This window comes from Pezoporus occidentalis, unplaced genomic scaffold (genome assembly GCF_034315485.1).
Source record: "Pezoporus occidentalis ecotype Australia unplaced genomic scaffold, CSIRO_AGI_Poc_V1 ctg10, whole genome shotgun sequence".
Lineage (NCBI taxonomy): Eukaryota > Metazoa > Chordata > Aves > Psittaciformes > Psittacidae > Pezoporus > Pezoporus occidentalis.
In genome coordinates, this window is record NW_026912779.1 from 10,885,142 (window position 1) to 10,898,430 (window position 13,289).

General features: G+C 51.6%; 1 protein-coding gene across 10 annotated transcripts in view; it reads left to right on the forward strand.

The window, feature by feature from the left end:
• Nucleotides 1–5,697, forward strand: part of SERTAD2 (SERTA domain containing 2) — an 83,296-nt gene extending 77,599 nt beyond the window's left edge. For all 10 annotated transcript variants that reach the window (XM_062611676.1, XM_062611721.1, XM_062611667.1 and 7 more), the window contains one exon: nt 213–5,697. In XM_062611676.1, coding sequence (XP_062467660.1) covers nt 213–1,161 — 949 coding nt within the window. In that variant the 3' untranslated portion in view covers nt 1,162–5,697. The remainder of the gene's footprint in view (nt 1–212) is intronic.
• The last annotated feature ends 7,592 nt before the right edge of the window (nt 5,698–13,289 follow it).

The following is a 13,289-nucleotide window of genomic DNA, read 5'->3' on the forward strand; positions in this document are numbered from 1 at the left end:
AAACGTGGTGGACCAGAGCACTGTGTTAAGGTGTCCGCTGTGCTTATGTGGACTGATTTCCACTTGTTAGGGGTAAGTAAGGAGGAGACAGAGTGGTCAATCTGTCCATACTGCTTGTGCAAGGGAGTAGTTGGACTGGGATAGTGACTTGGGCAGGAAGAACAGGCTTCAGGCTTTGCTGGCTTCATCAGTCTTTACTCTTTTCCTTTCAGATATATGTTGGGGAAAGGAGGAAAGCGGAAGTTTGACGAGCATGAAGATGGGTTGGAAGGCAAAGTGGTGTCTCCTACTGACGGTCCCTCTAAGGTGTCTTACACCTTACAGCGTCAGACTATCTTCAACATTTCCCTTATGAAACTTTATAACCACAGGCCATTAACTGAGCCAAGCTTGCAAAAGACAGTTTTAATTAACAACATGTTGAGGCGAATCCAGGAAGAACTCAAACAAGAAGGCAGCTTAAGGCCCGTGTTCGTGACCGCTTCGCAGCCTGCCGACCCTCTCAGCGACAACTTCCGCGAGGCGCAGCCGGCGTTCAGCCACCTCGCCTCCCAGCCCCTTCTCCCCACTGACTTCGTAAGCACTATGCCCCTGGAGTCCTGCCTCACCCCAGCCTCTTTGCTCGAGGACGACACGTTTTGCACTTCCCCGACTGTCCAGCACGATGGTCCCACAAAACCACCACCTCCTGCTCTCCAACCAGTAAAGGACAGCTTCTCCTCAGCCTTGGACGAAATCGAGGAGCTTTGTCCAGCACCTACCTCCGCAGAGGCAGTAGCAGCCCAAACAGCAGCCGATGACTCTAAAGACCACCCCAGCGAGTCCAGTGTCCAAAAGCCTGAGGGCCTCCCGGAGAGCAGAACGGCTGAATCCAAACTCATGGACTCCCTACCTGGCAACTTTGAGATAACAGCTTCCACAGGGTTCCTCACGGACTTGACCCTGGATGATATCCTGTTCGCTGACATTGATACGTCCATGTATGATTTTGACCCCTGCACGTCTGCCACGGGGGCTGCCTCAAAAATGGCTCCTGTCTCAGCAGATGAGCTCCTAAAAACACTCGCTCCGTACAGCAGTCAACCAGTAACTCCAAATCAGCCTTTCAAAATGGACCTCACGGAACTGGATCACATCATGGAGGTGCTCGTTGGGTCTTAAAGCGTAGAAATATAGCAAATTTTTTTTTGTTGTTGTTTTAATTATTTTAAGTACCAATATATACACTCGGTAGTATTTCCATAGTCCCACCCCCAATTCACAGCACTGTGCATGCGTCCTTGCTTGCCTTTTTGGAAGAGAAAAGGATCACACTAGTTTTTGCTTCAAGCAGAGTTGGAGTGCCTTCATCCATGTCTGACCACTTCTAATGTATTTTTGTTAAAGTGGTTCCTCAAGGAAGACCGAATATCCTGGGATAGGGAAGAATATCTATTGTAGACAATGGTATGTTACTACAAAAAAAAAAGATAAAAAAATGGGAAAAAAACTATGTCAAAGCTAAGCACAAGGATTATGTTGGGGAAAGCTGTAAATTGCATGTGCATATTTGTCTATTTTTTCTATAAGTTTTATTGCAAGAGGTAAAGAAAATTTTATTATTTAGATAATCTCAATACCATTTTAGCCCTGTCTAGGTTGACTTAGCAATTCAGCCTTTTGGAGGCATTAACCTGCTCCTCTTTAAGTGTTGCATTTACATGGCTGTTTAGAAACTGCTGCCCAAATTTATTTTATATTTTTGTACAGATTCTGCAGTTTATGATATTGTTTTTTCTAAAAAACAAATGCTGTTTATACACACAAAAAAAAAAATAGCTATTTTGATAGGATTTGCTCACATAGTTCCTGCATAATTCAGATGTACAAGAACCACTTGTACTTTTATACAGAGTTGTAATGTTTTATATGTGTATGGTGCAAAGAGAAAATTGGATCAAATAAGCCTGCAGTCGGTTTCCCTGAATGCAAACAAACAAAAAAGTGCTTTAAGAAAGGGCTGGGAGCTGCTTCTGTCGGAGTTTCACAAGTGTTTGCTCCCTGCTGTACCCACTGCGCACTACTGTGATTCCTGAAACTCAGAGCCATGTCCTTTTCCAACACGTATGTGAAGCAGTTGGCAGGAAACAGTTGTGGAACTTCACCCGGAGAGGTCCTGAGCGCCACCACCGCGGCTCCAGCCTCCCTGCTCCGGTGTCCCCTTGCCGGGGCATCCAGTCCATCCCGCGTGACGTGGAGCGCCTTAACACAGCGGCGGATCAGCGCTTCCTCACCCGAAGGTGTGGATGGAATTCCTCACTCCTGGGAATGAATGGTTTTGAGGGGGAACGTGCCCATTGCCCACCGAGAGCCAGCTCTCAACCTTCGTGACCGACGGGCGAATGAACGGAGCGGGCAGAAGACTGGCGTTGGCAGCATCCACTCACCCTATCTTGGAGCATTTCTCCTTCCCTCTCCCCACCTCACTGTGCTAAGTGCTGAAAAAGGCAACTTCAGTATTACTGCAGTGAAGCTCATCTCTTAACCTGCACTGGATGGACTTGCTTCAATATCCATTGCTGTTGAAACTGGAGCCAGTCGTGTTGCATCACTTGGCATCTCGCGTAGGGTTGGTTTCTTGTATCAACTGTGTTACCTGCTTTACACTTTATAGACCTGTTTTACAACGAATATACAGACACAGCTTTCTATGCATGGTCCCGTTCCCCCTAACACCTGAGAAGTCTTCTCATTACTGCACCAATAGCATTTTTTAAGTTCATTGTGGTGTACATTTAATTTAAAGACCTACGTTTGCAATGTATCATGCCTATTGCTGAAGTTGCTATGGCATTTTAGTTTTTCAATGGTACTTTAGCTGTTGAGTGCCGGTTACAACCTGTATTGTTGACATGCCTATGGCTTCTTTAGGAATAACTTTTATATTTATTTAAGAAATTTTAAATTATGTTTTACGTCATTTGGCAATATTCAGTCCGTTCTGCTCCCTTCTTGTCATGGATGAAATTGGGTCTCGCCTGCCTTGTGAGGAGGCAGCTTTTTATAAATTGGCACTTTAAACCGGGCCATATGTATTTATTAGTCTGTAGATAGATAGATGTAACTTAGATGTGCGCACAGACACAGTGAGAGAGCAAGTACGGTTTGCAATGAAGGAACTCCTAATGGAAATGCGTCATCTACAAGTACAAAACGTGCTTCTGGCTCCTAGTTCATCTGCCAGGGTGAGATGTGGGGCTGTGGGAAATAACTAAGGGGGTGGGTTTGCTTTCTTCTTTTTCCCAAGCTGAACTCAGTGGAGCAATGGATTTGAAGTAGTTTCCTTACATAGACTTAAAAAAGAAAGTAAGCTATTGTTTCAGCCAGAAAACCATTGACCAAGTGTAGCTTTAGGGACCATCAGAAATGCGGGGTGGGAGGTGGGGGGCGGTTCCATCTCACACACCGCAGCCCCTGTAGGAAAACAAATGGCCCTGTTGGATTCTGCACCTCCTGGAGCTGGAGTAACTGGGAAAACATGGGCAGTGCTGTCAGTGCTACCACGTTTCCCATGGTAACTTGGTAAGTGCTTGCCTTACCATGGTTAAAAATTGATCTGCAGTGTGCTGGAGCTGCCTGGTGGTTTTGGGATTCCTTATGCATTTAAACAAATATCATATGCCAGGCAAAAGTTGACATCAGTCCCATTTTGGAGAGCTGTGCTGTCAAGTGGGGTTAGTTGGTTTTTGTATCCAGAGGACAGGAGCCAATCTCTGAATCCTCTCTTCCACACAGAAGATAATGTCTGTGTATCCTTGGTGCTGAAGCACATGTCCTGTAGCAGAATCCTTAGGGGAATCCCATAGGATATAAGCTATGGGACTGGGCAAGAGGTTAGCAAGGTAGTGCATGCTACAGCGGGAAAGGCTCAGCTGTGGTTTTGTCCCCATGCAGTCACTTACTGTCTCTAGTGTGGCCTTTGCCATGGTCCTAACAGCAGAACAGCAGCCACATGTGGAGTTTCTCCACAGCAGGGATGGACATTGACATTAATGTGCAATGAAGTGACAAGATGGGAGCAGAATAAAAGAGCTTTGGATTTGAAGTGATTTTTTTTTTCATAAATTATTTATTCCTTTTTTTTTTTTTCCTTCTGTAAATATATTTATTTTATTGTGAAGCTAACAACATCTGGATTGTAACATGTACAGAATGTATGGTAGGAATGTATCCTCTTGTAGGAATGTAAATCTCTATGGAAGAGGGTGTGGGAGCCAGATTCAGAGAACATGAATTGAGTTCCAGTCAGGTTGCGTATGGTTCAATGCGAGTATTTTTGTAACTCCCCCCACTCTTTCTAATATGGGTCTGGTTGTTTGAAATATGCAAAAAAAGGTATGGATGAGGGACAGTTTTAGGTTCAAAATTCATCCTAATCAGGCTCCTACCCTGTCCACGCTGGTGGCGTCCACAAGCAGGAGGCAGGAGCTAATGCATCATCCCCGTCGTGCTGGCCTGGCTGATGTTTGACAAAGGGGAATCTCTTTCTGTCACTCACGGGAAGCCCAGCTGAAGTCCCCGGGGCTGGAGAACATCACAGGATGGCCCCTTTCAGCCCTGGAAGGGGTGACAGAGCCGCAACCACCTCATTGCCAGAAGGCGAGGCCAGGCACGAAGCCAGGACCGCGCTGTGCACGTGCGGCAGAGGGTTCAAGCTACCTGCGCTGCCCCGTGAGTCTGACCAGCCCGTCCTTGGACACCGCAGGACCACGCAGCCCCGTATGCAAAGGAAGGGGAACGTCCCTCTTCAAGAGACCGTCTTTGAGCAGCATCATAGAGAACTGCACCCACCAGTGGCAGCTTCCTTGCGGGCAGTGGGGAAAGCATCGCGGTAAAGCCGCCGTCTGAAGCAATCACTGCGAGAGTAAATCTGGACCTTGCGAAAGGTAATTTGGTTTTTCCTCGGTGCTGTGTGGCGACAGCCTGGGTTGTTTTAAACCAGTGTTTGAACCCCAAAGTTTGTGCTTTTATCACCATTAAATTGAGTAAATCGCGATGGGTCCTGTCTGACAAACGGTTTAATTCACTCCAGCACATTGTGAGCTTCTTGTTCTTGTTACAGGGTTTCTTTCGGTTTGGTTTTGGTTTGGTTTTCTCCCCCCATCAGGTTTCAGGATCCTGCTTCTGTGCAAGTTGCTTTCAGTGCTTCTGTTAATGAATGAGACTGAACAGTTTTCAAGAAATTAGTTCCTTTTAAGCACTTTTTCTTTTCTTTATTATTTCTTTTCCCCCTGAAAACTGCGCAAGTTCTGGAGCCTCTGGAGACACACCAATTGCAGATAAAATCCCAACCTCAACTCTATCTAGTTCGGAGCGTTACCTGTACGAGCGCCTGGAAGGGCCAGGATTCTGGATAAAGTGTAAATAGTGTGACATGTTCAGTGCATGGATTTTTGAACAGGGCTTGTTATTGTCAAAAAAAAAGAGAAAAATATATAAAAAAAAAGAAAAAAGGCTGTATTTCCCCTTCCCCTCCCACAGACCTTAGAGCTGTGCCTTTTCTATGCAATATTACAGACATATACATCTGAAACCAGATTACTGTATTCACATGTAGGTATGGGCTGTAATCAAAAAAAAACAATTGGACAAATGTACATGGAAATGAGCAGTCTTACTTTTGTAGTTTTATATTATACAATAAACAATTAAAATAAACTCTGGCTTTGATTTGTTCCGCAAACAAAAGGGGATGGAAAGGGGGAGACAGAGCCCATGGGCCTCATCCACCACGGGGTGTCTGTGGGAGTTGGCAGATTGGTTTGGGTTGGAAGGGACCTTAAAGCTCACCCAGTTCCAACCCCCTGCAATGGGCAGGGGAACCTTCCACTAGAGCAGGTTGCTCCAAGCCCCTGTGTCCAACCTGGCCTTGAACACTGCCAGGGATGGGGCAGCCACAGCTTCTCTGGGCAGCCTGTGCCAGGGCCTCAGCACCTCACAGTAAAGAGCTTCTGCCTCATGTCTGATCTAGATCTCCCCTCCGTCAGTTCAGAGCCATTCCCCCTTCTCCTATTGCCTGTAGAGAGTCAGGAGCACACAGGGGTGGGACAGCCTGCTCTCTGTCACCCCCTCCCTCACCTTATACAACAGGTCACCTTGTGTGAGGCCTGTTCCTCACATTGAGGTGCCCTCAGTGACCATGTCCTGCCACCCTTCACGGATAATGTGTGCCAAGGGTGCTCAGCCCTGATGCAGTACAATCTGCGGCTCTGATTGTGTGTTACTAGGGTGCTGCTTAGTTAGCCGAGAGCAGAACCTACCCGCTTTTAATACATATAATGCACTAGGCCTTTAGGGCGTTAAATCCCAGCAGGAAACATCTGATACCTTAATCCATTGCTTCATTTATCAGTGCCCTATTATTTCCCCTTTATCCCCCTCCCAGGTGACTGCTGTTTGCTTTCAGGGCCAGTCAGGAGGGAGATCTCACCCCATCTTTGTCTCCAGCCTTTTGTGGCCATAGCTCATAGAATGGTTAGGGTTGGAAAGGGCCTTAAGATCATCTAGGTCAGTGTGTGCAGGCCACCAGTGCCCTCTGAACAGTGAGTCTCCCATCCTCACCCACTTCTGCCCTCCTACACCCACAGAGACAAAACTGCTCCAGTTTTGCGATTACAGCGACCCAAAAGCAGCAGTTTCCCCATCCCGACGTGCCGCACATCCCAGTGCAACGCCAGGGAACCGGCCTGTGTTGCAGGGAGCTGGCATAGGAGGCAGCACCACCTCTGAAGAGCTTCTTTCCTCACCTGGAACTTGTTAGTGAGAGATGCAAAGCCCTGCTCACCCCTTCCCTAAGTGAGTGGCTTCCCGCCTGCTCCAACCTCCAGCATTGCTTTGGGCTTTTAAAATGGGGTACCCATGCAGGGTGCTTGCTCTGGCCTGGGGGCAGCTGCCAGGCTTCTGTGCACAGCCAGCCCTTGCTCGAGCTTGCTTCCATGGGGAGCAGGGCTGGGGTTCAGCACTGGTACTGGTAGGCAAGGCTCAGGTCAGGTACCTCACTGACACCACAGCAGAGTACAGCACGCAGAGGTGATGGGAGCCTGGGTGTCCTCAGGGCTGAAGGAGCTCCAGGTGCCCCAGGAGCAGGATTTAAGCAGAGGAGCTGCAGTGCTGAGCTCCTTGCCAGCAGCGATGGCTCGGAGCTGGCGAAGGGCTGCATCCAGCCCCATCACCACGAGCAAAGGGCAGCAACCCCACAGCTGACAATGGCCAGCACGCTCCAACCTGGGACAAGCAATTGGAGGATTCAGGTGTTGTGGCCAGGCCACCACCAGCGTTCACAGACCCTCCCCAGGTAGGTGCCATTGTGGGTAGAAACGCACTCACAGGCGGCACTGATGCAAGGGTGGGACAGCAAAAGGCACCTTGTCCTACCCCTGTCTGCAAGGGATAACGCTTCCTGCCTCTGCACATCTGACCCGGGCCTGGGGGGGGGGTGTGAGTGTTCCAGCACCAGCAACCAGAGCGAGCCCAGCTCCTGGCACAGCTTCCCCGGGTCACACACATCCGCTGCCCACCAAACACAGCAGAGAAAAGCCACTGGGGATAAACCCCCTCCAGCCACAGGCAATGCTTCCTGGCGCTGCTCTGAACCAGCGCTAACCCATCAGCTGGGGCAGGTCCATGGGGATGCCGCCTCCACGGCTGAGCTGTGCCAGGAGCCTTTGCTCCCTGATCCTCCCCGTTTTCCACTTCATCCCTTTCCTCCTGGCTCCTTCTCCTCCGCTCCCTCTGTGCCCACGGCCCCGCTTGCCTCCATCACGGGGGGCTGCGGGCTCCTCTCTGCCCCGGTCCCTTTGTGCATCACCAGCTCCCTCCTCCCGCAGCGCCTCTCCCTCCTGCAGAAGCTGCCTTAGCAGCTGGCAGCCCGCTCGTCCTCCCACCCCCTGCTCCTCCTCTGAACACTGGGATGCGCTGGGGGGGGGGGCAGAGCCGTGAGCCCTGCTGTGCTGTGGGATCCCTGTGTGTGTGGCACCGGGCTGGGGTCACCCCCCAGCACCCATCCTCTGCGATGAGTGACCCAGGTAAAGCCGGGTGCTCCGGGGGCAAGGGCTCTTCCTCACCCTTCTTCCCTCTCTCTTTCCCAGCCCAGCCCGTTCCTCCCCAGCTCCAGAGCCCCGCCGGGTGAAGGCACATCACGGGCACAGAAGGAACAGGCTTCAAATCGCCCATTTCTTCAAGGATTTCCTTCCATTCTTCTGGCCCTGCCGTGCCCACCTCATGCTGCTCTCCCCGGGGCTACTTCCTCTCCCGTTTCCTCTCCTTTTCCCCCTATTCACTGGGCTTCCTCCCCCTGTTCCTCCCCTTGCTTTCTCTCCCTTTTGTTCAGCCTACAGCCTTCGTTTCTTGCTGCCTTTGCATCTGCCTTGCTGGTGCGAGCAGGGATGCCACGGATCCTGTGCCTGCATTTGTATGTGGGAGGAAAAAGCCATGAACCCCTGGAAGTTTGCTAGGAAACAATGCTTGGTCAGGGCAACCTCACCCTTGCTTTCCCTGCGCAGCTCACACAGGAAGGGATGGATCATTCAGGTTGCTCCAAATGGAGTTTATTGTATTGCTCACAGTCCCCCGGCAGAGCTAACCCTGCCCGCTATGGGGTCTGCATCCCGTACATAGGGACAAAACCCCCTTCCCCCTGTGCCAGCGTCATCTCTTATCACTGCCTTCTTCCTGCTTGCCCGGGGTTAACACCGCGGCAGCACCTGGCTTCAGCCACAGCTTCCTCCCGAGTCCTCCAGCACCATCACACCGAGCAATGCATCTCCCCGCTGCTCGCTGGGGAAGCCCAACACAGCCTCAGGCTGAGCGGGGAGAAGGGCAGGAGACCCCCGGGGCAGGGTCCAGAGGGGAACCGCAGCGTTCGGGGCTGCGGCTGCGGGTGGCTCCGAGTCCTGCTCCGGTCGGGAGCAGCGTTCCCAGGCGGGGCCGGGCACCCGGCTCAGCCCCGGCCCGCGGCGGATACCGGTTTCCAGAGCCGCTTGTGAGCCCGGGCTCTGCCCTCACAGCTCTCGCCCCCAGCACAGGGAAGAAGCTGTTTCTGCCGCCCTGAACGGGGCTGAGGGTCCCTGATGGCTGCCCCCGGCTATAGGAGACACACAAGTGAGTGCTCTGAGTTCAGTGCAAGGAGCACCTATTCCCACCTGTCCTGCACAGCTCCGTTCTGAAAGCAGCAGATGACCAGCTGTAGGTGCACCAGAGCATCCTGCTTCCCTCCAGGCTATAGGCATGGACCTCCGTGAATGTGGCTGCAGGGACACAGCTTTAGGGTACGCAGGGGCTGAGGGATGATGAGCTGAGCTGACAGATCTCAGCTTTCGCTGGGTGGAAGCAAGAGCCGGGTCTGGTCCCCGACCGTGTCCCCCAGAGGAAAAAGGTACAAATAGAAGCAGTGGTGCTGCCCCAAAACCACACAGGGGCTGGCCAGAGCAGGCCAGAGAGAACCCAAAGACTTGCTCCTGGCTGTGGAGCTTTAGTCCAAGCAGGAGCTTTGGTGGGAGACGACAAGGAGCAGCTCCAGGATCTCAGAAGCCTTTGGGGGTTACCTGTGGGATAGGTATTAGAATAATAGATATCAGCTTCTCCACAATGAGGGTGCTGAGTTGCCCAGAGAAGCTGTGGCTACTCCATCCCTGGCAGTGTTCAAGGCCAGGTTGGACGAGGCTTGGAGTAGGAGTCCCCACCTGTGGCAGGGGGTTGGAACTGGATGAGCTTTAAGGTCCCTTCCAACCTGAACCATTCTATGGATCTATGACTTGCACATCCCTGCTGCAGTGACACAGGAGGACAGCAGCAGCACCTCTGTGAAGGTGGAAGCTGCTGACAGACGCTGGGGAACAAAGCGAGGGCTGAAACACATCCCTGAATCACCTGCCACGACTTGGTCCAACCAGTCTGAACCCCCCCAGGAGCTCACGGACAGCCCCGGGCTGTGCAACCCCAGGGACAGGGAGTGGGGCGGCAGGGAGAGGAACGCGTTGGGCAGGAGGGACGGCTCTGCCGTGCGGCCCCAGGGATGCGCTCGGGAAGGCTGCAAGTCCCGGCTTGTTCCCTGCTCCCGGAGACTGATTCCTGCCTCCCTCCCACGCTCCATGCTCCTGCTGCGACCTCCCTCCTGGCACGGCTCTGTGCAGCCGCTCCCTCCGGCACCCGGAGAGCATGGAATGGGTTGGGTCGGAAGGGACCTTAAAGCTCATCCACTTCCAACCCCCTGCCACGGGCAGGAACACCTTCTGCTAGACCAGGTTGCTCCAACCTGGGCTTGAACACTGCCAGGGATGGGGCAGCCACAGCTTCTCTGGGCACCCTGTGCCAGGGCCTCAGCACCCTCACAGGGAAGAATTTACTCCTGGTGTGGGATCAGATCAAACAGGAGCCTAGAAAACAGGGCCTGTGGGGAGCGGAGATGCAGGGGATGAAGCGAATGAGGCTGGGGAAGGAGAAGGGCTTCAAAGACATGGGGCTTGCTCAACCAAAGTGTCCTTAGAAGGGATGGGAGAAGATCTGACCATTCGAGTCCACAGGCGGCTCCTGGGCCATAGTGAATCTGCTTGGCTCTAACTTCATTTCATGCCTCACCCTAAGCCAGGGTCAGAGCTCTCCAGAGGTGGGAATAGAGGAAATAGATTTAAAACCACAGAACACCCCTCTCCAGGTAACGCCAGCCCAGCCGGTGCCTTCCGGGCCCTGCTCACCAGGCTCAGAGAGAGCAGGAATGATGCACCATAGAGCATCATTGATGCCTCCAGCCCCCCCAGCATCTGTGCCCATGCAAACCCCGCTTTACCCTGCTCAGTTCTCAGTGGGACAGCGGCACAAAGGGAAAGCTCCAACCTCAGGAGCACTTCACACACGGAGCCTGCTTTGTGCTGCCCAAAATGCTGAGGCCTCGCAGCTGAAGGCCCTTAAGATTTCAAGCTTAAATTCAGATTTCAGATGAACAGCAGACACAAACCTATTTGGCCCGACTCCTTTCTCCCCAGCACACCGCAGTCTGTGCCAGGCCAGCAGAACCGTATCCTGGTTCTGTTCTGCAGGGATTAATCCACACTTCTTTTCCATCAGCTGCAGTAAAACCAGGGAATTTGCTCCAGAAAGCAAACAACTGTTTCATGAAGGGAAAACGCACCCTGCCGAAAAGAGTTAAACCAACCTGTTTTAAATAAATAGCTTCATGTTATGCATAACCTATCCAAGTAACCATAGGAAAAGCACATTTTAACTGCGCTGTTTGACTGTGGTTAACCCCGAGACGAGGCACTTGATCTTGGGTTACTGCGCTCCTCTGTTTGAAGTGCGGCTCCCCCCAAAGCCGAGCTCAGCCCTGCTGCTTCACACCAGCTCCTAACGTGACGCCTTTCCTCCCGCAGCCAAGCCTCCGTGGAGGTTAACACACGCCTTCTGCATCAAACAGGTCCTGCAACTGCACGTCGGCCAAAGTTAATACCTGCCGTGCGATGGGAGCGACGTTAGGGGTGTACTTTGTGCAGCATTGCCTCCTTCTTAACCCAAGGCAGGCAAACAGGCGCTTGCTGATGCTTTACATCTCACGCAGCCCTGAGAAGCATAGTAATTTACCAACACATAAATGGAGGGCTTAGCGGCAGCTGCACACCAGGAGCAGTCACTGGGGTGCTCCGAGGCTCTATCTGTGTACGGTGGGTACAAAGCTGGGTGAATAACTGATTTCTCGGTCCGCTGGCAATCCTGACAAAGGGGGGGGGAATCCATTTGGGGTCGAGCGAAACAAACGTTTCGTGTTGACTCTGCAGCCCTTCACAGAAGTGAGCTCCGGAGAGCACTCAAAGCGAAAAGTTGCTTCAAAGAGAAAAAGCTCAAAGGCTTTCGTTGGAAACAAAACGGGGGTTTCTTTTTGTCCCGCTTCTCTGCACGCAAAAAGCTTTGGCAAATCAGAACGGCTCCTAAAATGCTTCCGTTTTGCCAAAATTCCCTTTTATTTGCTCAAGACTTTACCCAGCCCCAGCCCAACCAACTCACACCTCCGGTAGCTTCAACACGGACATCAGTGATCCTGAAGGAATACAGGCTTCACAAAGAAACAGGGCTCGGGCACAGCACAAGTGTCCTGAAACTGAAACCCAGCAGAAGAAAGTGAGCTGAAAACCACTGAGCTTTGCTTGGCTCGGCAGCAGAACCTTATTAAGGCTCTGAATCGAACAGCCACAGGTCTGGGACGTTGTGAACACTGAATAATACTTCTTATTAGCAAGGCAAGAAAGGAACCGGGAGATGATGGCACCGCTGCTGCTATTGTGAGCGAGCTCTGCAGCGTGCTCCTGCTTTTCTCCTCTAACCCAACCATGAGCAGCATTCCTGCTGCTCCCGTGAAGGCAGTGCTGTTATGTTTAATCACAGGATGCAGGATGCTGACTTCCCATTCAGACTGATGCAATTTGAGGACTTAACACCACAGTGAGATTCCCATTTCAGTCCCTGTTTTGTTTCATTGGAAGCCTCTGCTTCTTTGTGCTCTGTAGCTGCATCCACCTATGCAGTGGGAAAATGCTAAGACCCAGGGCAGCTGAGGGTTAAATCCCTGGGATACAGAGGAAGAAACGGCATCCATCCGTATGTAATTCCAGAAAGTGGGATGGCTTCATCACCCTCCTTTTGCTGGGAGTTTAATGGCTGCTGGATGGCTCTGATGTCCGGGGGGCACGAGCTGGCTATATGGGACAGGAACACATGGGCCCAGAGAAATACACCTGGATAAATCCCATCTATCCACGTTTCTGTTCTGAATACCATTGCTTCATGTGAAGCCTGGCTTTAGCACAGCTTCTCTTTGTAAATTCACAGCTTCCAGACATCCCTCCACGCTCCTCAGTGGAAAGGGTCAGGAGCAAAGAGCAGATATTCCACACGTCATACCCAGGCCTGGGTCTAAAACAGTAGAAAACAAAACACAAGTTGTTTTCCTACCCCATAAACAGGCAGGGATGGGCAGCGACAGTTTGCTGGCGATGGTTTTAACAGCTCACAACTGAGAGTAGCTTTGAAGCCAGAGCGGGCCTCGGGACAAAGAGAAAACACCAAAACAAACCCAAAACAAAGCAGAACTTGGACCATCTCAATCACAGCCACGCTGTGAAACCAGAGCCTTCCCAAGGGCAAACTCCAAAGCGATGTTTGATGAGCCAATACTTCCATTTATCACGAGTTCATTTGGATACTGGAGTCCCTACAACACTGCAGGCAGGTCTGATTTATTATTATCTTCTCCTAAATAAAGA